Consider the following 26412-nt stretch of genomic DNA (forward strand, 5'->3'; position numbering starts at 1 on the left):
GCGTGACGCTGAAGCGTGACTTGACCAGGAGCTTCAGCGGCCGCAAAGTAAGAAAACGGAGGGAAATGAAAGTATTCATTAGCTAAGGCCGGCTAACTCGCGCCATGCTCAGCGGCTCCACCTTAATTGCGCTTGTACAGCCTGAAAATGGCTTTTCCTTCGGCCCCCGGCAGCTGAAGAGTGAAAGATTTGAAGGAGACGATGAATGAAAGGAGAAACTGTGCATCGTATGAGAGGGGAGGGTAAAGATTTCTCACAGCAAATTTCTCTTCCCATCAGCCACTAATGGCTGTAGACATTAACGTTGGAAGCCGACATGTTTCTCAGTCTCGGCTGATTTTCCCACGTCGGGTTTTTCCCCCTCTGAAGTGTCGTTTACAGCTTAATTCACCAGTTATTGGCTCTTTCATCAAAGTACAGTTCACTGAGTCCTTTAAATGTTGCCTTCACCAAGATTACCTCCGAGCTCAATGAAATTAATAATATGTTGTAGGGTAACGGAGCGATAGCTGGAAAAAATTAAACGTCCACCACTTCCTTCGTCAGAGACGCAATTGAAGAATGTGTTGAGAAGTTCAGGATAATTAGGACACATGCAGAATTCAAAATAAAGGCATTCAAAGTCTTGTTTTTTTTATTATCTATTTGCAAAAATTATATATTAATTTTTTTATAATGCAAATTTACACCATAATACCTAACTTTTTAAATTTATTAAAAGTAATTACATTTTACCGAAAATTTTATTACATTTTTAATTATTTTTAAATGTTAATTAATAAAAGTTATAAAATTAACACACAATTTTTTTACATTTTGTTTTACATTTAATACCTGAACATTTATTAATTAAATAATAAAAGTAATAAAGTAATAAAAGAAATTGTTTGTTTGTTCCATTTTTTTTTGTTGAATTTTTTTTCAACAAAATGCTGTACTTTTTAGCTAATACCTCACATTTAATTGTTTTTATTATTAATTTATTAATTAAATAAACAGTAAAAGAAATGTGAAAAAAAGTTTGAACAAAAACAAAGATTTTTTTATATTTTCTTTAGTTTGTTCATGTTGGTTTTTTTTCACTTGCTTTTTTTTGCGTATAAACTATTCTAGCATTTTTTTTTTTTTTTTTTGCAATAGCAAAACACTTTTTACAGTTCACCAACATTGCCATAAGAATGTAATATTCTCAGTTTAACACATTTTACTATTAAATAAATTTTTTTCTCTCGTAGATCACTCAAGAAGAGGGTGAGTTCATGATCACGTTCCCGTACGGATATCACGCCGGATTCAACCACGGATTCAACTGTGCCGAATCCACCAACTTCGCAACCCTGCGCTGGATCGATTACGGCAAGATGGCCACGCAGGTGAGACGTCTCTCTCACACTCCTTTATTTCTCATTCATTTGTTTTTCTTTTGCTCGTTCATTAGTTCTTCACAACCTTTCATTTATACTTTCGTTCTTGCTGCTTTCATTTGTTTGTTCAGTCGTTACAGTTTTTCCTTTTCATTATTGTTTGTTTTTTGTTTAATTTTTCTTCATTCGTACTGCACCAAATGGTCAAAACTGACTCTTTTTGCTTAAAACTTAACAGTTTGGCCAAAAATCACAAGACTGGTCGCAGCATACTGAGTCGAACGATACATAATTTTCACATCTTCCATTTTAGGCGTCAGCCATTTTGAATTTTGTTGTAAAATGCGATATTTTACAAACATATTGGCATATCATTACAAAATGAAGGTATTCAAAAAGTTTTGTGGCAGTGCCATCTTGTGGTCAAAAATTAAAATGAAATTTCAAAAATGTGAATAGCTTTTGATTAGTTTAGAATATTGTCACGAGACTGGTCTAGATAGATTCTTTGGATCTTGTCGAGAACATCAATACCAGTTATGCCATATTTGGCCGAACTTCCTGTCCGCCATTTTGATTTTTTTTAAACGTACTTTTCCGAACTCCTCCTAGTCCTTTGGTCCGATTTTGACCAAATTTGTCTCAGATCATCTTCAGAATATGCTGGCAAAAAAATTATGGATTTCGTGCCAATGGACAAAACCGTTTTCGTTTACCGAATCAACAAATTTGATGGCATAATGCCAAACTGCATCTGAAGCTTTATCTCTGGAAATATTTGACCTATTGACACCAAACTTGGTGTGTGTCATTGCCACCCAACACTGACCACACCACATCAATTTTGTGTCAGCGCCACCTATTGGTCAAAAATAATAAGCAATTATGTCACATTGAAAGTGATTGTATTTATGGGTTCTCAACAAATTTTCTTTCTTTCTTTCTTTCTTTTCTTATATATATTATGCGAGAGACATGTTCCAGATCATTTTCTTGTCTGGCCATGTAAAAGATTCCTCAGCACATGTTAAACACAGGTGTTACACAGAGCGTCTTGTTGTGTGATGATTAGAGCGATCTGAAGAGATGCTGGCGAGTGTCGGAGCACGAGAGGGTCAGAGACGTGTGGCGGCGGCTCACTGCCGCTAATTAAACCACACGAGCAGCAGTATCTTCTGTGGGAATTTGATAACAGTTTGAGTCATTATTTCAGTTCTGATAGAGCAGCTCATTAGGTAGAGATCGTTTAAACCTGCACATTCGTCACAAAATACTGTTTTTTAGCATGTTGCAGAATGTTTATGTGTGAAAATGGTGAACTACAGCCAAAATGCCTCTGGGGGGCCATTTACACAACACCATTTTCAACAAAAATTTTTAAATCTTTTTATGCGTTTTGGCCGTTCATTTACACAACAGTGTTTTGGGGGCCTGAAAAATGCAAACTTTTGAAAAGTTTCAAAGTGTACGTTTTTAAAAACGATACCATTATCGTCTTCATGTTAATCTACAAAAATGCATTTGTGAAAATGATCTCATGCGCACCATATTATAGGCGCATAGTGTTTCTTTACAAAGTGACATCGCCATCTACTGGCCTGGCAGTAGAACACATTGTTTTTAGTCGTTTTTTAGATTATTTTGACATTGTACGTGAAAAACGCAAAGGAAAATCTAAAAAAACCTAAATATAATCCAGCCCTTTTGATGATATTTAGTACATATCGCAATAATATTGAAGTATTTGATCTCAAATGGCATAAAAGGATGTTTTGTTTTGACTTTCAAAAGTCATTATTGCATATTTCCCACTAAATGAAAACAAAGAAAAATGGTGTGACTATTTGATTTTATATTAAATTGTATTTTATGTGCACCTATATATATATATATATATATATATATATATATATATATATATATATATATATATATATATATATATATATATATATATATCAGTACTTACTTAGAAATTAATTGAATGTACTGACTAAAATTTAAATGTAATGCTATTAAAACATACACGTCAGTCTGTAAAACTAGTCTAGTGACTCTTTAGCGCATTAAATTTGTTGTGATATTGCTTAATTTTACATCATTGTGAATGTAATGTGAATATTTCGCCCATCTCTTGTAGTCTGTGTGTGTTTGAGATCCCAGAGAAGCTGCTGAACAAACGAAGATGTTAGTAATAACACACCTGCATCACGTCCAAACGGCTCTTGTGAGAGTGACGGCATGAGTTATTAACATGTTTAATCTCAGATATGAGGCACAGCATCATGGCTCTGGTCTCTTCAGGGGCGAGTGATTGTTTCCTCCGTTTGGATTCTCACTCCATTTCCATTTATTCATTTAGCAGTGAGGAATAAAACAGTAAAAGACATTGAGTGTGAATTATTTTTATTTTTATTTTTAATTATTGTTTTTGGACCCACTTTATATTAAGTGGCCTTAACTACTATGTACTTACATTTAAATTAATCATTTGATTCAATGCTCTTATTGTGTACATACACATTTTTACATTGTACTTATATTTTAAAAACAACTGCATGTAATTACATCTGTAATTAATTTCTGTAATTACATTTATAATTACACTGTTGACCCCTCCCTTAACCCTTACCCCTACCCTTAAACCTTCCCATACCACCAAAGCTTTCCCTAACCGTACCCGTATCTCACCTCAATAGCAGCAATAGCATTGTTTTGCAATTCAATATGAACCCAATAAGTACATTGTACTTATTTTTTTGATGTAAGTACATAGTAGTTAAGGCCACTTAATATAAAGTGGGACCCATATTTTCAATGTTATCATTGTTATAATCTGAAATGTATAGTTTTTTGATATATATGTGTGTGTTACAAATGAATTCTATATCAAATAAATGCTGTTCTATTGAACTTTTTATTCATGACCAAATTCAGCTTTGCATCACAGGAACAAATCAAACATCTTCAAATGTATTTAAATAGAAAACTTATTTTAATAATTTCTCAAAATATTTGTTTTTACTGTATTTTTTAATATTATTATGTATTAATTAATACAGCCATTAAGAAAACATAAAAAATATTTAAAAAATCTTGCAAACCCAAAACTTATTAATAAGTTTTTATATATTTTTATATGTATGTATGTATGTATGTGTGTATATATATATATATGTATGTATGTGTGTGTATATATATATATATATATATATATATATATATATATATATATATATATCTATATATATTATATATGTGTGTGTATGTATGTATGTTATTTCATTTCTTTTTCCAGTTTCATTTTTCATTGTTAGTCTAAAATATTAAATACATATACAATACTTTATATTATATACTTTATATTATATATTTATATACAAACTGTGCGATTAATCATTTAAAAATCGGGATCTTGATTCAAACACCCATGTGATCTTATTCTTTAATTACAATGATTCAGCTGTCAATTAAACACAGCGATCATTCAGATCTGCGTTAGCGCTGAATTTTCAATCAAAACTTGTGAAATCTGCTGTATTTTGGAAAGGGCTGTGTTTCTGTTACACTGCTGTTGAATGTTAGTATCTTCAGTAGTTTCAGTGTTAGCCGGTTCTTCTCCACAGGTGGAGTCAGATCCTTCCAGTCGGGCTGCAATTGCATTTCTGAGTATAATATGCCAAGCCCTGGAGTTACGCTGCGAGTCGTTGACATTTGGGAGTGAAGAATAGCGCTTGTTGCCGTTATTACACACACACTCGGGGCTCGCGGTGTTTGCGCACAGCCTGTCTGCTCTTCAGCTGCAGAATGTTTCTGGTAATTGAACAGCAGCTCCAGCGCAGTGCTGGAAATAACGGCCAGATGTAATACACCCAACCGCAGCTTACAGGAAAATGACTTCTATTCTCATCCGTCTCTCTCTCTCTTTCTCTCTGGCGCTGTTGATTGAGAGATGTTGATTTGTGCGTTCAGTCCACGCCGCACAATCTCTGCGATTAAAAGCCTGTTTTCCCCCTCACAGTCGTCAGCGCTGATGATTTAATAATCTCACGTCTGCGCACCTGGATGAAGACGTGTTTCATCTAATCATCACGTCTCGTCTCCAACGCCTTCATTTTCCTCGCAATCATCGTTCAGACACTTAATGTGATTCTGAGCAGGACTGTATGACTTCATCTTTCTGAACTCCAATATTTTGTAGTTTTTAAGGACTTTTTAGGTCATTTGCATATTAAAATAATGTAATATATTACATTATTAGTATCAAAATATTCCACTACAGATTTACTTTAAATCTGCTCTTAACAACTTTGGATTGTTCTATTTAAATTTTTAATTGGTTTTTATTATTATTATTTGTATTTTTAGCAGGACTGTATTTTTTTATCCCCAAAATTTTGTAGCTTACAGACTTTTTTAAAGGCATTTTTAGGTAATTACCTTATAATTATAGAAGTATTTCACTACAAAGTTATTTTGCAACTGGATTTTTAACATTTATATATTTTAATTTGCATTATTAATTTAATTGATATTATTGTTTATATTATTTTTTATTCATTTTTAAAATATATTTATTTGATTTTAATTTATAATGCTTTCATTATTCATTTTATATATGCTTTCATATTCATTAATTTAATTATTTAATTTTTTTTTTGTATTTTTAATATATTTTTTATAGTTTAATTGATTTTATTTTTCACCTCCAGTTTTGAAGATTTGTTAAATATATTGTTTACATCATCAGAACTATTTATTTATTAGCAACGTATTAAAATATGCGTCGTTGTGCCAATTAGTCCCGCCCACGGTGGAATCTCATTGGTCTAAAATATCACATGTAGCTGTGAACTAAACTGTCCTGACTGGCTATGATTGTGTCACATCACATCCATTCAGAGTTTAAATTCAGGACTGTCTGTTTCACACTTGTTGATTTAGAGTTGTTTGTTTCTGCAGTGCACGTGCCGTAAGGATATGGTGAAGATCTCCATGGACGTGTTTGTGCGCTGCCTGCAGCCCGACCGCTACGAGCAGTGGAAACAGGGGAAAGACGCCATGGTCCTGGACCACCTGAAACCCACAAACCTCACCAGCCCCGAGCTGGAGCACTGGAGGAAAAACAGAGTCACGTTCAGAGAGAAGCTCCTGCGCAGGTGCCGAATACTTCACATTTCCAAAAACAAACTTCCACTTTTTTGTGGAATGTAACATTACAAGTCAAATTGCACCAGGGCCGTAACCACCACAGACATTGAGCGGGACAAGTCCACCCCAATAATTAGAAACGGCCAAATTGCCATGTTAGACGACTAGAGTAACTAGAGAGTAACATCCAGGGATGCAAACTATTTGACTTTTTTCTCAAATATGGCTGTTTTGAATTGAAAATATGCACTTATGTGATTGATGTAATTCCTTTCTGAGTGTGATGAGAAACTTTTACATTTTCAACATATATAGGCATACAAATAAAAGTAGGCTTCATGGGTGCAAATTTTAATGCCAATTAAATAAATTAATAATAACCAATTAAAAAAATTGGTGCCCCTAGTGTCCAAACATGGTTACAGCCTTGAATTGTATAATAGGATTTACAAAAATGCATTTTTTTAAGATTTTGGTAACTTTTTTGCTGGGTAAAAAAATCAAAAACATCTTATTTATCTTATTTATCTTATTATCTTGTTTTTGTCTTTAAAAAGCTACATTGAAAAGAAAAAAAAACTAGTTTTTTTTCTGTTGAAAAATACTGCGTGCAAATTTGTTACTTTTTATTGACGATTCACTGTGAAACTTATTTATAGTAATAGTACAGCTTTTTTCATGAAGGAAAAACATTACGCAAATGGATTGTTTGGTTTTACGAAACATTTTAACATCTCTAGCTATGAATGGACCTTTATTGTTAGAATCTTAATAAATAAAAAGTATTACTAACGACTAGTGGAAAACTTAGGAAATAAAAGTCGTACTGATGCTGAGATTTATTTATTTTTTTTTCACTGGCCAAAAACGTGTGCAAATGTTTTTATTTCTCAGAAATAGATTTCGGTTTTAACGACGTGTCTGCGATAATTTGTCATAGCTGTGAATCGACTTTTACTGTTCCAATCTTAATAAATGAAAACTAGTTATAGTAATAGTAAAGATTTTGTAATAAAGAAGCTTTCTCGCTGGGGAAATAATTTCATTTTAACGACATGCGAAAACACGCACATTTTTCATAGCCATGAATTGACCTTAACGGTTCACATCTTAATAAATAAAAAATGATCTTACTTACTAAAGACTAGTGGAAAACTTTTGTTTTTGAAATAAATCGTACTAATGCTGAGGAGTTTTTTTCACTGGCCAAAAAAGTGTGCAAATGCATTGTTTTATGTGATAGCATGATGTAGGAATGTCACGTTCTAATGATACTTATGGTTAGTTATAGTAATATTATATCTGTTGTAATAAAATGCTTTTATATCGCTGCAAAAGCTTTTTTTTTTTGCTTTTTCCCCAAATGGGTTGTTTTGTCTTAACGGACCCGTCTCTGCGAAAATAGTAAAGCTGTTGTAAATTTTAAAAAAAGTTTTTTTTTTCACTGGGGAAAGATTATACAAATGCATTGTTTTATTTTAACACATCTCTGCGAAATTCAGAAAATTTATCATAGATTCGTAGTCGTGAATCGACTTGTACTATTCGAATCTTAATAAATAATACTATCTATATACTAAATAGTGTCGTTTAGATACTGTTATAGATATATTTAGATGCAACATATTTTCCTGTTTCATTTAAATTAAAGATTTAGTAATTTTGTTGTACGTTTTTGACATTTTATTTTAACTATATTTCTTATTTTAGCAAGTTTTTGTATATTGTTTTTTTTTTTTTACGATAACGTAAATTTTATTTCAAGTAGCGAAAATGTTTTTTTAGGATTTTGGTTTCAGTTAACTATAATAACTCTGATACTATCTTTAATAAATCTATCTATAACTACTAGTGTGAGAACTTTTGCTTCAAAATAATAGTTGGTTATCCGCTTGCGTTTGTAGAGCTCAGGCGAAGGTGAAGCAGTTCCGGCGGCTCAAGCTGGAGGAGGTGAAGATTCTGGCGGACGAGGGCGTGGAGCTGGACATGAGCGAGTACATGCACAAGGTGGAGGAGCGCGAGCAGCAGCGGCGGCAGCAGCGGGACGAGCGGATGGCGCGGGAGGCGCTGCTCACGCTGGAGGCGCTGGAGAGGGAGGAGCAGGAGCAGGCGGAGGCGGCGCTCCGGGGAGGAGGTGACGGAAATCAACCTTTTAACATGTTTTATTTAAACGCTCTTCAAAGCTGAAGTCCCATGCTGCAGATGAATACTAATGCTAAAGGATGCATTTGCATCTTAATGTAAGTGATTTTAACGTTTTTGCGGGAAATCAGTCCCTGAAGAGCGCCTCGAGTTTGATGAAAGCCCTTGATGCGTTCTGAAAGGCAAGAACGGCAGTTTCTGAAAGGAAAACATCTTTTGTACAGCCTTGATTGTGCTAAAATCTTACAGTAGCATCATAAATACAAAATGAAACCTATAATTATGAGATCAACTGCATTTTACTGGTAAACGGTGTAGGTTTTCATCTGATGAATGTCAAAATACAGTTGATTTGCAACATCCTGGCAACACGTAGCAATTGCCTTAATACCACTGATGGGATTTTCTTCCCATTCATTCATCTTTGTTGTTGTCATTCAGCAGGTGAAGATGGAAAAACAGATATGCAGGATCCTCTGCCGGAAAATGGAGAGGAGAAGAAGAAGAAGAAGAAAAAGAAGAAGCCGAAGCATCCTGACGATATCTCCTTCCAGCAAGCTTTTGAGCAGTTCGCTTCAGTGAACGACATGCAAACCCAGAATAATGGAGCCGCTCCTCTGTCCGGCCTGCAGGTGAGCAGTTTCTCTGATCCCACGGGTTTTTACAGCCTCTAATTCTGGCCCACAGACTTTAAACATTGAGGTGAATTATTGACAAATGTTTATTTTATTGTTCTCAGCCGAATCCCTTCACGAAGCTGAAGAAGAAAGTTGAGGTGAAGAAGAGCCGAAGGCATCCGTTCAGCAAGCCGCCCATGCGCTCGCCTCACTCCATAGTCAAACAGGAAGCCTCCAGCGATGAGGGTGGGTACTGCTACCATGACATCATTCGTGTGAGACCAAAATGAAATATGAGATGGTAATGGAAAAACGTATTATTAATATTTTGGTCCTCATTCATGAAAGAAGCAGATTTCTGTGAACCATGTCGCATTCAATTCAACATTTTATGTAAGAACATATTTCATAAGATCTTCATGAATTTCAGAATGATGTCATTCTTACATGGACATTTCAAAAATGTTTGAAATAATATATAAACAGTCTAATGATGTTTTTAAGGTTGTTCGTACAACCATTCTTGCGTAAACTGTTACAAAAAAATTTAGCTGAATTCGTTTTGCTCCTCTTTTATAGATGGCGGTTGTAAAAACCGAATTACATATATATATTAAATTGTTTGTAAAACTGTTCTTATGTTAATTTTCAGATTTAATTCAACATTTTATGTAAGAATGTATTTACGAAAGATTTTCATGAATTTCAAATGAAATTCAGAATGACGTCCTTAAAATGACGTACATAAATTTATAAAGTCATTCTTGCATGGATGTTTCAGAAATGATGTTTGAAATATTATTGCGTAAACTGTTCCGCAAAATTTACCCAAATCCATTTTGCTTCTTTTTTATATGGATGGCGGTCATAAAACCAAATTATATATATTTTAAATTGTAAACGGTTGTGTTGTTTGGCGATTCTATTTTTAAATTGTTTGTCATTCTTATGTTATCCAATTTGTTTAATTTGTTTCTTTTTATAGGGATGGCGGTCGTAAAACCAAATTCAATGTATTTAAATTGTTCGTAAAACTATTAAACTATGTTAATTCAACATTTTACATAATATATTTACAAAAGATTATCATGAACTTGTTTTGCTGGTTTCAAATGAAGTTCGTAATGATGTCTTTAAATTCGAATTACGCATGCAAATTTATCAAGCGATTCTTGTATGTACGTTTCAAAAATTATGTTTGAAATACTATACAAATAGTATAATGATTTTCTTTAGGTTGTTCGTCCAACCTTTCTTGCATAAACTGTTACGAAAGATTTACCCAAATACATTTTGCTCCTCTTTTACAGATGGAGATCGTAAAACTGAATTATATTTTTTTAATTGTTTGTAAAACTATTAAAAACTGTTAATTGTCTGATTCAATTCAACATTTTACATAAGAATATATTTACGAAAGATTTTCATCAACTTCTTTTGCTCGTTTCAAATGAAGTTCGTATTGACGTCCTTAAATTCGAATGACGTATGTAAATTTATCAAGCTGTTCTTGTATGTACGATTAAAAAATGATGTTTGAAATAATATACAAATAGTATAATGAGTTTCTTTAGGTTGTTCGTACAACCTTTTTTGCGTAAACTGTTACGAAAGATTTACCCGAATTAGTTTTGCTCCTCTTTTACAGATGGCGGTCATAAAACCGAATTATATTTTTTAAATTGTTCGTAAAACTATTAAAAACTATGTTAATTGTCAGATTCAATTAAATATTTTTCGTAATATATTTATGAAAGATTTTCATGAACTTTTGCTCGTTTCAAATGAAGTTCGTAATGATGACGTATTTTATGTAAGAAAATGTTTATGAAAGATCTTCAATTTCAGAATGACGTCCTTAAAATGACTTACATAAATTTATGAAGCCATTCTTGCATTTCAATACTAACATTTAAAATAATAAACAAAAAATTGAATGATTTTCTTTAGGTTGTTTGTACAATCATTGTTGCGTAAAGTGTTACGAAAGATTTACCCAAATTAGTTTTGCTCCTCTTCTATAGATGGCGGTTGTATTTTTTGTCGATTCTATTTTTAAATTGTTTGTAAAGTCATTCTTATGTTAATTGTGAGATTCAATTCAATGTTTTACGTAAGAATATATTTACGAAAGATTTTCATGAACTTGTTTTCTTTTTCAAATGAAGTTTGTAATAACGTCCTTAAAATCGAATGACGTACGTAAAATTATGAAGTCATTCTTGTATGTACGTTTCAAAAATGATTGAAATGAAATTGAAAAATGTTTGAAATAATATACAAGTCTAATGTTGTTCATAAGGTTGTTCATACAATCATTCTTGCATAAACTGTTACGAAAAATTGACCCAAATTAGTTTTTCTCCTTTTTTATAGATGGCGGTCGTAAAACCTAATTATATTTTTTAAATTGTTCGTAAAACTTATGTTAATTATAAATTTATGTACATCATTTTACTTAAGAATATATTTAAAATTCCTTAAAATGATGAACTGAATTTTACAAAGTCATTCTTGCATGGATGTTTCAGAAATGATGTTTGAAATATTATTGCGTAAACTGTTAAGAAATATTTCTCAGAATCCAATTTGCTTCTTTTTATATGGATGGCGGTCGTAAAACCAAATTATATATATTTTAAATTGTTCGTAAAACTATTAAAAACTATGTAATTCAACATTTTACATAATATATTTAAAAAAGATTTACATCAACTTCTTTTGCTAGTTTCAAATGAAGTTCGTTTTGACGTCCTTAAATTCGAATGACATATGTAAAATTATCAAGGGATTCTTGTATGTACGTTTCAAAAATGATGTTTGAAATAAAACAGTCTAATGATTTTCTTTAGGTTGTTCGTACAACTTTTCTTGCGTAAACTGTTACAAAAGATTTACCCGAATTAGTTTTGCTCTTCTTTTACAGATGGCGGTCGTAAAACCGAATTTTTTTAAATTGTTCGTAAAACTATTAAAAATTGTTAATTGTCAGATTCAATTAAATATTTTTTCCGTAATATTTACGAAAGATTTTCCTGAACTTCTTTTGCTCGTTTCAAATGAAGTTCGTAATCGCGTCCTTAAATTCGAATGACGCATTTTACGTAAGAAAATGTTTATGAAAGTTCTTCATGAATTTCAGAATGACGTCCTTAAAATGACGTACATAATTTTATGAGGCCATTTTTTATGAAGCCCAAATTACTTTTGCTTTTCTTTTACAGATGGCGGTATAAAATTGAAATATATTTTTAAATTGTTCATAAAACTGTTCTTATGTTAATTTTGAAGATTTTCATGAACTTGTTTTGCTCATGTTTCAAATGAAGTTCGTACTGACGTCCTTAAAATCGAATTAATTACATAAAAATGACATTCGAAATGACACAAAAAAAATCAAAGGATGTTCTTAAGGTTGTGTGATGTTCATAAAAACCTCGCATAAATTGTTGTATTTAATGCAGAAATATGCATTTGAACAGACAAATAGACGTACTTTGAGAAATATGCTTTCTTTGCCACATGGAGAAAAGAAACATGTCATCCTAGATAAATGTCCGATGGTACATTTTCAAGTGAGGAGAAAGTTGTTAAAAGTTAGATTAGTTTTTACAATATGAATGTTTCTAGAACATTTCATTTCAGAGTGTTCTGGTTTGTTTGTTGTGAAAGTGTGTACTTGCGAGCACAAAGAGCAAAAGCAATAAAGTATGAAAGAAAGCAGCCACGAACAATAAGCGCTTTATAAAATCGAGCGGCTGAAAGACGGTTATTGATTTGTCTGTGCTGTGTGTTATGAACAGACAGACAGCTGTAAACCTGCACCGCCTGCTGTCACTGCAGGGGGCAAAATACAGGACAGAGGGGCATCAAAACGCTCCAAAAATACATCTTCACCTGCTGTCTGTAGAGTCACGATTGACAGCAAGAGGAGAACACTAACATTCAGCCCCATTTAACTTCAGTATGATTCGTTTACCTGTAAACTAGGTGTACTCCTATCTATCTATCTATCTATCTATCTATCTATCTATCTATCTATCTATCTATCTATCTATCTATCTATCTATCTATCTATCTATCTATCTATCTATCTATCTATCTATCTATCTATCTATCTATCTATCTATCTATGAAGATGTAGTTTGTGTGAACCTCACGTGTGCGTCATCTCTCTGTGTTCCTGTAGAGCTGTACTCGGGGCTGCCAGTAGGTGGAGGCGTGGGTCCGGAGACCAAGAAGGACCTTTGGCAGAACCTGTGGCAGAACCGCTCGCCAAACTTCCTGGCCGAGAAGCAGTTCAACGCAGCCATGGCGACCATCGAGCCACACTGCGCCGTGTGCACGCTGTTCTGTCCGTACACGCAGGTAATTAATAATGCATCACGGTCAACATACTGAGATAGCCTCACATATTCAGAGTTTTGACTGTCGGCATGGAATCAGAAGGACTTGACCAATCACAAGACACTGGTCCAGTCGACCAGAAGGAGGGGCTTCATATAGACAGGAAGTAAACAAAGCGTTACTGACAGAGCATTTTATATGAGAAAAATTGTGTTTTTTGAACATTCAAGCTTGAAAATCAATTCTATTAGGTCCTTTTTAACATGCTGACCTCACTCATATATTTTTCTATGTTTAGCCTGCGAAGGACCCCTTTCACACCTTGGACACGTCCGGGCTGGTGTCCCGGGTCGGGTGTCGCACCCGTCCGCTGGTTCCAGAGATGTGCTTCAGCGCCGGTGCCGAGAACACTGAACCCCTGCCGTCAAACTCCCACATCGGTGACGACGGCACCAGCGTCCTGCTGTCCTGCAGCAGCTGCGGCCTACAGGTCCATGCAAGTGAGTTCAGACACCTCACACCTCTCATGAAAAAAAAAAAAAAGGATATTTAAAAGTCTGACAAAGAGCCATATTTTTGGAGCTTTGGTGTGCCGACTTTTTTCTGCTTTTTATTAATATTTGTTTGGTCGAGCACCCATCTTTGAGCATATTTTTGCCTGTGATGTGCGTGCTTTTATCCTGATTTTGCTATATTTACAAAAAAATACATATTTTCTTTTCTAGTTTTCAAAAAGCAATTATTATAATAGTTTATTTATAATTTTAATTATTGTTTATTTATTATTAAGAATAAATGAATGTATTTAATATGAATATAATAAATTTATAAAATGTAAATAATAATATTAAAAGTAATAGTAATAATTAATAAAAGTTTAAAGATGTAGGAAAACTAACTAATTAATAATTAATTATATTTATTTATTTTTTTATTTTTTTATTAAAAAAAAAATCCTTCTTTGGACAACTCAAACAAACCCTTCTTTTTTACCTTTTTAAAAATGAATAATAAATAAATGTATTTATATAATATAATAATTTCACTAAAATTGTGTGTGTGTGTGTATATATATTGTTTTATTATATTATAGGACCTTTCATTTTTTTCTCTAAAATTATCAATATAATAATAAAATGTATTTATATTAATTTGTTATATTTAATGTAATGTAATATAATGTAAAATGTGTGGTTTATATATATATATATATATATATATATATAATGTAATATATTTTAAGCATTATTAGTTTTTTGTTTAATAAATTAGCTTTTTTTTGATGAGTGAAAATCTATTTAATAAATCAATTTTTACAACATAGTAATATAAATAAAAATGGATCTTTTTCTTCAGCAAGGTGTATATTAATTTATTTATTTTTCATATTGCCACATGCCACAGGAAACGTACTGTAGGTTAGTTTGGATAAATGAAATGTGTGTTTCCAGACAGATAATATTAGTGTTCATTGTCCTCTCAGCCTTCCTCCTAAAACAAGTAGTAGTTCACTTCTCCAGCTGTTTGTTTGCTCCTTCACGCCAATCCACATATTTCTGTGTGTCAGTCAGGAGCCGTGTGCCTCTGATTAATAAACGCCCCTGATTCCCTCTTTATCTCCTCGCCGGGCCCTCGAGAGCCTCTTACGGAGACCCGGACGTCACTCCAGCCAATTTACCGTCAGTCAGGCTGAACTCCAGCGCTGTTATTTATTTAGAGGCGCAAAGAAAAAACCTCCCGAAGAGGAAAACGCAGACCGCAAAAGTGGTTTGTTTCTCTTCGGCGCGAGTCTAAGCCGCGTAGCCAATTAGTACAAGTGTGTGTGAGCGACTGGGACGTACGAGTGTGACGCCGCACTCTGATTGGCCCGTTTAAATGAAAATGACAGTTCAGATGAAACTATTTCACTTCAACTTTTGCTTGATGTTTTTGTGTTTTCCAGAAGCATCTGGCCGTGATATATGATTATATTTACCATCAAAACAGCGACGGATGCACTTCACTGTACCAAACCAAAAAAAATAAGCGCAAGCATTTCGCTTGGATGCTTTCCAGAGTTGTTAGATTCGAAAGTACGACTCGCGGTATGTCGGCTTCTTCTAAAGTTCATTACGCCGAGCGTGAAGCACTCGTTCAGTTTGCGTGACTGATTTATGAAGTGTGATTGCTCTGGGATGAGCCGTCATGTATTAGTTTGCTTTTAGCTGCACTAATCAGTTTACCGTCACTCTGTTTTCACTCTGTCAAACTAATTAAAGTTGTCACTGTGTCATAAACACACTTACTCATATTTTACCTTCACTCAAGCTTTCTTCAGCTTATAAAACAGGTATTTCTGGCTCGTAAATCTCATCCGATGACCCACGTTCGATTAAAATAGCTGATATATGTGCACCTGTGTTCATACATCATCTGAATTATATATATATTTCTGCATTAGTTATGTTAGACAGCCTACTGTATTACTTATTGGAATCATTGTCGTTATTCATCTCTTCAAGAGTTGCAATATTGGTTGTTTTTATCTTTTTTTGTTCTGTCGTTCGTAAAATGGTGAAATCACTTTAAGTTTTGACCTCAGTGCACTTACTGCTTTAATTTTCTGCCTCCATGCTGTAAACTTCACCCCCAAAAACACCAGAGCTACGGAAAACACATCTCCTGCTGTGTTTTAAACGCTCTGATTCCCATGACTGGTTCTTGTAGAGGCGACACAAACCACGGTCCAAAATGTACGCAAAGGATCCAGTCGTTCTAGGGGAAAAACCACCCCCAACAACATCTCTGGCTTGTTTGCCCTCCAAAGCCTTGAAGAACGGGCCGTGAAGTGAAACGAATCACTGTCCAAAATGTTCAGTACCAGTCAAAAGTTTGGAAACATTACTATTTTTAATGTTTTTGAAAGTCTCTTATTTCACATCAAGGCTGCATTTATTTGATCGAAAATACAGGAAAAATCAGTAATATGGTGAAATATTATTACAATTTAAAATAATTGGTTTATCATACTTTGAAGTCTTCCTTCTATTCCTGTGATCAAAGCTGAATTTTCAGCATCATTTCTCCGGTCTTCAGTGTCACATGATCCTTCGGAAATCATTCTGATATGCTAAATGTTGGAATCAGTTGTGCTGCTTAATATTTTTTTGGGAACGTGATAACTTTTTTCAGGATTCATTGATTAATAAAAAGTTCAAAAAAACATAATTTATTCAAAATAGAAATCCAAACTAACATTAGGGAGCAGTGGCGCTGGTGCCACTAATTTCTGCAGAATATGGTGCTGGATTTTTTTTTTTTTTAAATCATAAAGGTAATTTAATCATATTACTATTGTTTTGCATTAATACGTGCAGTTACTAATAATATTACATGTTTATTCATTGGAAATTTGTCAAAGCACTGAGCTTCAATTGAGATGCAGATAAAATTAACTTATTAACAGTAACGTGCAAAAACATTTTTAAAGGGAAAAATGTAAATGTTCTACTCTTATGTACTCCATGTACATCTGACTAAGCTTGATGCAATTTTCCGAGCTGATGCAGGCGCCTCAGAATTTGCATCTGAATAGCGTGATAATGAGCCGACTCGCGAACGACTGACATCTCTCTCTTTTCAAACAAATTACATAAACAGAATATTTGTTTTCAATTGGACTTACATGATTTAAAACCTGACATTTCAACATTTCTTTAGATATGTCTCATGTTTGTGTGATTAGTATTCATTAAGTTGCAGTTAATTTTCTGAGAATGGACTTGATTCAGAGAGAGACAACAGATAGCGCATCATGTTAGTTTTCTTTATTTTGCAAAAAGCGCAACATTTTGTTTTTACTCTGAGTGTACACAAACGAAAGAAAACATTTCACAGATTAGAATGGTGTATAACTCTAAATTTAATGTGCAAAATTGACAGAGTATTTTGAGTCTCTTTCACACTGATAAGAGAAAAAGCAAGGTGGTATCGCCAGCGCGACCGCTGACTCAAGGGTGTTAAATGTACCAACCTGAGCTGACCGACATCTTCAGTGATTATAAAAGGAGCACTCTACTTGCTTTCTGTGTAATTCAGTCACAAGTTTGTTTTTCATGAGACTTTTCCTACTTTTCCATCAATAAGTGCTTCTCTGCTGCTATCTGTGTTAGTTTTCCTACATCTTTAAACTTTTAGTTTTACAAATCATCACATTAAAAAAAACATTAAAATTGGATAATATTTAGAGCTTTTAAGTGCTGGAAAAAGTGTGAAGCACTTAAAAAGTCCTTGAAATGCACTTGAAATTCAGTTTGCATGAACCCTGAAATTAATAATGTAAAAGCATTCAAGTATTTCTGTCACAATACCATAGTATCAGTAAGCGTTACATTAAACACATGGTGATTTGTGAACTGAGGAGCCTTAACTTGTTCATGGCACAGTGTTTCTCCTGTTTTCCATGTCAGCGCTGGTTGATCTGATATCTGTGGTTTAAAGCAGAGAATTTGAACACTTCCCACTAGATCTTGCAGCGATGTTATTAATTTTTGCAGCAAATTCAAACACATTCTCACTGGATCTCCCAGCGGTGTATAGTAAACAGTGTCACGTGATCGAGATTGGCACGTCTGATACACAAGTGCTGCACAGCTCAAATGAGTAGCGCTCGTCTTTGCTGTTTGATGTTTCTCATATGAAACAGTTATGGCAGCTCTTATCAGTTGTGCAATGAGGTGGTCACACTCTAACAAATAGTCACACTGGCAGAAAAAAAGCCTTGCATTGATGATAAATCATCATATCGGAATGATTTCTGAAGGATCAGAGTAATGATGCTGAAAATTCAGCTTTGATCACAGGAATAAATTACATTTCAAAGTATATATAAAAAGAAAATAAATAAATTATTTTTAAATTGTAATAATATTTTACAATATTACTGTTTTTTTTCTGTATTTTTGATCAAATAAATGCAGGCTTGAAGAGACTTCTTTCGAAAACATTAAAAATTGCAAGATGTACAAACTTTTGACCAGCTCTGTAGGCGAAGGATCCGCCGGTCGAACTGTTCTAGGGGAAAAAACACCACCACCACCACCACCAACAATAACAACATCTCTAGCTTGTTTGCCTCCGAAGCCTTGAAGAACGGGCTGTGAAGTGAAAGACAGCTTGTTAGTTGTGCTGTCTTTGCCTCCTCATTTCTTGATGCTATTTTCTGCCAGCCTGGTTTCGTAAGCGCTTGAACTCACAAACATTCTTCCAGCGGTTATGAAAATGACTTTCCTGAACACGCGTAAGCGCGTGTTTGTGCTCATGTGTGCGTGTTGCACATTAAACTAATGCCCGGAGGCCGTATTTGTATCCCGTCTGCTGTTGCGGAGGCCATTACGGCTGGAGCTGGGCTTGGACGCGCGGTTCCTGCTGTTAGTGTTTACCTGGCGCGGATGAGGTGGGCACAGCTGCTGAAAGCTGGTGATTTCGATAAGACGGGGACGAGGGGGAAATGACAGCATGTCAAAACGAGCTTTCCATTTCTGTGAGCTTTCACCTACAGCTGGAGCGTTCTTCTAAAAGGGTCGCTCGTACAATATCACAGTCCACTTTTGTGCCTTGCAATCGAAGGGTGCCTGGTGTAATTATGGGAAACAGCAGGTTCTTGAACGCTGCGCAACGACAAACACCTTCAGATGATATCGCTGCTCACTGCTGCTGCTACTGTGGTGACGTCATCCTTGAGTTTTAGTTTTGAGTACATTTTCTACGTTTGTTTAATTAGTTGAAAACATAAAAGGTGTAAAAGAGACGTAACATCCATAGTAACACATTAATTTTTTGTAATATGACTCATTTCCAACTCAACATTCAGCTGTGTCGGCCATAATTGTTAGGTTTTTCCAAACGTGAAGTTTATTTGCATTTTTCGATAATTGACATGAAACATCCTTCGTAATTTGACTTATTTGCAACTGAATATTCAGCGATTATAGCCATAATCGTTGAGTTTTTCCAAACGTGAAGTTTAACTTTTTATTTGCGTTTTTCAAATTATGACTTGAAACATCCATAGTAACAATTCATTTTTTGTAATTTGACTTATTTACATCTGAATATAAAGCATTGGTAACTGTAACTATTGAGTTAATACATTTTATTTACATTTTCCATTAATGTCTTTTGTTACACATTCATTTTGTAATATAACTGATTTGCCTCTGAATATTCAGCGTTGGTATCTGTAATCGTTGATTTAAAAAAATAAAAATAAAAAATACGTTTTCGATTAATGACTTGTAACATACTTCTTTACACATTCATTTTTTGTAATAAGACTTATTTCCAACCAGATATTTAGCTATCGACAATAATTGAGTTTTTCCAAATGTGAAGTTTATTTGCATTTTTCCAATTGACGTGAAACATCCTTCATAATTTGATTTATTTGCAAATGAACATTCAGCAATTGTAGTCATAATCGTTGAGTTTTCCCAAACGTGAAGTTTGAATTTTATTTACATTTTTCTATTTATGTCTTGAAACGTCCTTCATAACACATTAATTTTTTGTAATTTGACTTCTTTGCATCTGAATATTCAGCACTGGTATCTGTAATCATTGATTTATTTATTTATTTTACATTTTATTTACATTTTCGATTGACATGAAACATCCTTCATAATTTGACTTATTTGCAACTGAATATTCAGCATTGGTATCTGTAATTGTTGATTTAAAAAAAAAATGTAGTTTTCGATTTAACTTGAAGCGGCCTTCGTTACAAATTCATCTTTTTTTAATATGACTTATTTGCGTCTGAATAATCAGCATTGGTAACCGTAATCATTGAGGTTATACATTTTCATAATTTTTTTTTCTATTAATAAGATGAAATGTCCTTCATAACACATTTATTTATTGTAATTTGACTTATTTGCATCTGAATATTCAGTGTTGGTATCTGTAATTTGAGTTTTTATTTTTTTACATTTTCTATTAATGACTTGAAACGTCCTTTGTAACAATAATTTTTTCTAATTTGACTTATTTTAAACTGAATATTTGGCTGTCTACCATTGAGTTTTTCCAAACGTAAAGTTTGAATTTTATTTACATTTTTCTATTAATGACTTGAAACGTCCTTCGTAACACAATCGTTTTTTGCAATTTGACTTATTCGCATCTGAGTATTCAGCGTTGGTAACTGTAATTATTGAGTTTTTAAAATTGTATTTAGATTTTTGATTAATGGCTTTAAATGTCTTTCGTTACACATTCATCTTTCATAATATGACTTATTTGCATCTGAATATTCAGTGTTGGTATCTGTAATCATTGAGTTTTTAAATTTTAAAATTACGTTTTTTTCTTTGAAACTTCCTTCGCAACGTTAATTTTTTGTAATATGACTTATTTCAAACTGAATATTTAGCTGTCGACCATTATTGAGATTTATTTATTATAACAGTGTATACTGAATCTGAATATTCGGTAGGATGACCTGATTTTATTCATTGCGATGTAATTAGTTCTTTAAAGAAGTGTTCTTGGTCAATAAATGTGTTATTTGTTCCTGTGGCCATGTTTTAAAACAGCATACACTAGTGAATCATCATACACAGTATCTTTAATATATTTTCGCTTAGTTTTTACTTTTTTCGTTCATTTATTTGTTTGTTTGTTCTGTTTTGATTTCTTTCTTTTATACTCTCGTTTGTGCTTTTTTTCCTTCATTCTTTGTTTCGTTTGATTGTTTTTTTTGGTTTTGTTCTTTCATTTGTTTTTCTACTTTTATTATTATTAATTTGTTCATTTTTTGCTAATTTGTTTTTGTTCTATCTGTTCTCTCTCTTTTGTTTCTTTCGTCTTTTCATTTGTTAATTTTTTTTCTTCATTCTTTTTGTATTAAATTTACAAAAATAGTTTTATTTAATAACATATTAATTTGTTTGTTCTTTGTTTCTATTTTCTCCATTCTTTTCTGACATTGTGCGTTTTCTTTTGTCGATTGTGTAATTTTCTTCTGGCATTTGTTTTTTTAGCTTTTGGCAATTTTTTTCGTTTGTTTGTTCTCTTTTTGTTTAGTTTTTTTTTCTGTCTGTTTTGTCTCCTTGTTCATTCGTTTCGTACAAACTCTGTCAGAGAAAGTAATTTTTTTCAATAGAAAACTACTGAAACTGTTTTTTTTCTGTGAAAATAACGTACACTGGTGAATCGCACGGAATATGTTTAATAAATAACGTTTTCGTTCTCTCTTCCGCCAGGTTGTTACGGCGTCAATCCCGACACGAAACAGGAAGGCTGGATGTGTTCTCGATGCTCCTCGATGGAGTGGACAGCAGTAAGTATTGAACACCGTTCACATATGACACGTTTATTATGGCGTTAAAGCGTTGTGTTCATGACTGGTTTAATCGTTGCAGGCCTGCTGTTTGTGCAGTTTAAGAGGAGGAGCTTTGAAGAAAACCACAGATGACAGGTGTAATATCTTAAACTCTATTACGAGGAGCTACACGGGCATCTGTTCATGCTAATCTGCAAAACAAACTTTACATGTAAGCGTTTGTTTTCCTGTCCGTAGGTGGGTTCACGTGATCTGTGCCGTCGCTGTGGCCGAGGTTCGTTTCGTCAACGCTGTGGAGCGAGAGCCTGTGGACGTCACCGCAGTCCCCGACACCAGGAAGAGTCTGGTGAGTGACCCTTTCACCTCTTTCACTTCGTTTACTGTCCAGTTTAACTTTATTGAAAGACACTCATAGGTTTTTTTGCTTTGATTCATACTTTTCCGTTCGTTGACATCCATTGATTTGTTTCGTCGTGTGTTCTGCTTTGTCATTCTTGCATTTGCGCTTTTGTTTTTTTTCTTTTCATTTACATGGATTTTCTTTTTTTATTTGTTTGTTCTCTGTGTTTTGTTTCATTTTCTACTTATGTTTTCTTTTGTTTCTTATTCCTTTATTCTTTCGTTGGTGCTCGTTTCATTCCTTATTTCATTATTTATTTTATTCGTTCTTTCGTTGGTATTTTTTCTGTTTGGCTTCTACTTTTTATTGTTTTTGGTTAATTTTCACTCATTAATTTTTTTTAGTTATTTCTTTTGTTCATTCCTAATTTGTTTGTTTCTTTCTTTTTTGTGTTTTTCGTACTTTTATTATTTATTTTTTATTTTTTTGTAAATGTAATTTAATTAATTTATGCTTTTTTGTTTATTTTTGTTTATTCATTTGTTCTGTTAATTTTCATTATTTTTCTGTTTGACTTTTACTTTTGTTCGTTTTCATTAATTAATTAATTTGTTCTTTCATTTGTGCTTTTGTTTTTCTTTTGTTCATTCCTAATTTATTTCTTTTTTGTGTCTTTTTCGTACTTTTATTATTTTTATTTTTTTATTTTTTTGTAAATGTAATTTAACTAATTTATGCTTTTTTGTTATTTTTGTTTGTTATTCGTTTGTTCTTCATTTAATTTTCATTTTATTTTTCTGTTTGACTTTTACTTTTGTTTGTTTTCGTTAATTAATTAATATGTTCTTTCATTTGTACTTTTGTTTTTTTTGTTCATTCCTAATTTGTTTATTTCTTTTTTGTGCCTTTTTCGTACTTTTATTATTATTTTTTTTTGTAAATGTAATTTAATTAATTTATGCTTTTTTGTTTGTTATTTTTGTTTCTTATTCGTTTGTTCTTCATTTAATTTTCATTGTTATTTTTCTGTTTGACTTCTACTTTTGTTTTTGTTAATTAATTAATTTGTGCTTTTGTTTTACTTTTGTTCATTCCTAATTTGTTTATTTCTTGCTTTTTTGTTTTTCATACTTTCATTATTTCTTTCATTCATTCATTTTTTTGTTCATGTAATTTAATTAATTTATGCTTTTTTGTTCATTTCTGTTTCTTACTCGTTTGTTCTTAGTTTCTTTTTCATTGGTATTTTTCTGTTTGACTTCTGCTTTTGTTTGTTTGTGCGTATTTGTTTGTTCTTTTTTTAGTTCTTTCATTTGTGCTTTTGTTTTTTACCGTTATGATCATTATTTTATTACTTTCTTTTGTGTAGTTAATTCGTTCACTATATTTGTTTCATTTGTTCAGTTTTCTTGTTCTGTAGTTGTACTTCCCTCTCCCTCTCTCTCTCTCTCGGAGGGAATGATGCATTATTAATGATGTGGAATGCCTGAATAATCAGGTGTGGTTCCTCGCTGTGCTAAACGAAGTGCATTGATTATATAGGCAGGTTTCTCCTCCTCCGCCACACGTCTGAACGCGCTCAAACACAGAAGCCAAAATACAAGTGACATCAGCGAGACCAGATCATCTCCTCTGGTGTCGTTCAGCACATGATGAAATTAAAAATGTGCTTCGCTCCTTCATACATGTCCTTCTGTTTCCATTCCTGCTTTCCTTTGTGCTTTTTTCCTTCATTCTTTGTTTCTGTCTGCTGTTTGTTTTCTTTCTTTTTTTGTTCTCTTCTGCTTTTGTTTGTTCTGTTTCTTTTGTTCACTCTTTCATTTGTGCTTTTTTCATTCATTCTTTTTTATTTGCTGTTATTCATTTTTTTGTTCTTTTCTACTTTTGTTTATTCTTTATTTTGTTCGCTCTTTCTTTCGTTTGTGCTTTTTCCATTCTTTGTTTTTATTTGCTGTTTTCTTTCTTTTTTGTTCTTTCTGTTTCTTTTTTTTGTTCTTTCTATTTCTTTTGTTCACTCTTTTGTGTTTCTTCTTTCCTCATTTTTTATTTACTGCTTGTTTTCTTTGATTTTTTGTTCTTTTCTACTTTTGTTTGTTCTTTTTCTGTTTTTGTTTGCTCTTTTATTTGTGCTTTTCTGTTTTTCTTTCTTGTTCAACTTTTGTTTCTTTTTGTTTGCTCTTTCTTTCGTTTGTGCTTTTTCTTTCATTCGTTTGTATTTGCTGTTTTCTTTTTTGTTCTTTTCTACTTTTGTTTCTTTCTGGTTGTTTATTTTGTTCGCTCTTTCTTTTGTTTGTGCTTTATTTTTCATTTGTTTTTATTTGCGGTTTGTTTCATTTTTTTTGCTCTTTTCTTCTTTTGTTTGCTTTTTCTGTTTCCGTTTCTTTGTTAGCTCTTTCTTTCATTTTGGCTTTTTTCTTTCATTTTTTTGTTTCTTTTGATTCTTCTTTTCTACTTTTGTGTTCTTTCTGTACTGTTCACTCTTTATTGCGTTTTTTTCTTTTTTTCTTTTGTTCTTCGTTTTCATTTGCTTTTTTTTTTCCCCTATTGTTTTCTTTTTTTCTGTTTCTTTTGTTCACGCTTTCTTTAATTTGTGCTTTTTTTTGGTATTTATTTTATTTATTTATTGGTATTTTTCTCTTAGTTTTGTTTTAGTTTATTTTTTCAATCTTTTATTTGTTCTCTCAGTTTCTATCATTATTGTTTTTTCTTTTGTTCATTCTTTTTGTTTGCTTTGTCTTTTTTCGTACTTATTGTTTCTTTTCTACTTTATCATTTCATAAAGCTCTCGTAATGTTCATACATCTGACTTCAGCTTGTGTAAAAGATCGATGACACAGTTGCTTTGTCATCATGATGCGAATGTTTATATAAACATCATTATTTGCACACTAGAAGAAGTTGAAGAAATGGCGTCATATTGTAGATTAAAAGGAAGTCTCTTCTCGCTCACTGCAACACAAAATGGTCGCCAGGTCTTGATGTATGAATAAATAACTGAGAGGTTGATGCTCGTAAATCACATATTTTTTCCCTTCCCTTGTCCGTTGGCCTGTCCCGTGATCAATCCCTGAGGAATGATAAATCAGAGCCTTTCACCAGCCAATGAAATATTTCCGAGCCGGCGCCACATCAAAAGGCCGTCGTACATTACGGCCGCTTGGCCACAGGGGGCTGAAATGAAGTATTGACAATTTAATAAAGAATTTTTATTCCCGTCGATATCCCCGCGTCCGTGCGCTGTGTGTGAGTTTGTGTGTTTGGAGGTGGTGCATGAGGAAATGGAGGAGAAGAGGAGAGAGACGGGGAAGAACGGACACAAAGAAAGAGGGAATGATAAGGCAAAATGTTTTCCATTCAGATAGATATTCACATAAAAATGGCTCGGTTTTAAACAATCGACTGCTTATTGACTTCATTTGCCTCAAAATAAGGCCTTATTTCTACATGTGAAATCAAAATCGACTGTGTTTGTCAACATTTCTGGTGTTTTTTATTGTTGTTCACTATTAATAAATGTTCCTTTTCATGGAAATGTAAGCTGCTGCACTCTTGAAATGACTTTCCTTTTCAGCAGCTGACACATGAAAATAATGTTAACCAGTAGCCAAATATCTATTTAGCATCGGCTTAGCAAACTTACATTTGCCTCAGGCTCCATTTTCTAATGAATGAAGTCATTTTTTCTCATTGAAAACCCTGTCATTACAGTAGTTAAATGAGATGAAAATCACTTTAAATGTTTACTTTTCCTTCTTGTTTGCACTTTTTTTTTTTTGTTTGGGTTCATTTACTTGTTTGTTTCATTGTTTCTTTTCTCTCTCATTTCGTTTTTTTTTTTTTTTTCTGCTTCTGGTCACCATTACCATTTTTCCATTCTGTCATCATTTGTTTCTTTAGTTCATTCTTTTATTTATATATTCCTTTCATTTTTTGGTGTTTTTTTTTTTTTCCTTTTGTTTCTTTTGTTCTTTTTATTCTTTCCTTCTTTTAGTTTTTTTTTTTTTTCTGGTGTTTATTATAGTTTGCACATTAATAATTGTTCATATTTGTAATCTTTTATTGAAATGCAAGCTGCTCCACTTCTCAAACTGTTCTTTTTTTTTTTTTAGCTGTTCACCATTAGCCAAA

General features: G+C 33.0%; 1 protein-coding gene across 2 annotated transcripts in view; it reads left to right on the plus strand.

Moving 5' to 3' along the window:
- kdm4b (lysine (K)-specific demethylase 4B) overlaps positions 1-26412 on the plus strand; it is a 56059-nt gene that overhangs the window by 21818 nt on the left and 7829 nt on the right. Inside the window, exons 8-17 of one of the 2 annotated variants that reach the window (XM_067396786.1) lie at positions 1236-1373; positions 6327-6523; positions 8420-8649; positions 9099-9289; positions 9397-9520; positions 13464-13642; positions 13920-14121; positions 21865-21941; positions 22024-22079; positions 22182-22290. In XM_067396786.1, the coding sequence (XP_067252887.1) occupies positions 1236-1373; positions 6327-6523; positions 8420-8649; positions 9099-9289; positions 9397-9520; positions 13464-13642; positions 13920-14121; positions 21865-21941; positions 22024-22079; positions 22182-22290 (1503 nt within the window). The remainder of the gene's footprint in view (positions 1-1235; positions 1374-6326; positions 6524-8419; positions 8650-9098; positions 9290-9396; positions 9521-13463; positions 13643-13919; positions 14122-21864; positions 21942-22023; positions 22080-22181; positions 22291-26412) is intronic. The other variant, XM_067396787.1, reaches the window with a different exon arrangement.

This window comes from Chanodichthys erythropterus, chromosome 10 (genome assembly GCF_024489055.1).
Source record: "Chanodichthys erythropterus isolate Z2021 chromosome 10, ASM2448905v1, whole genome shotgun sequence".
NCBI lineage: Eukaryota > Metazoa > Chordata > Actinopteri > Cypriniformes > Xenocyprididae > Chanodichthys > Chanodichthys erythropterus.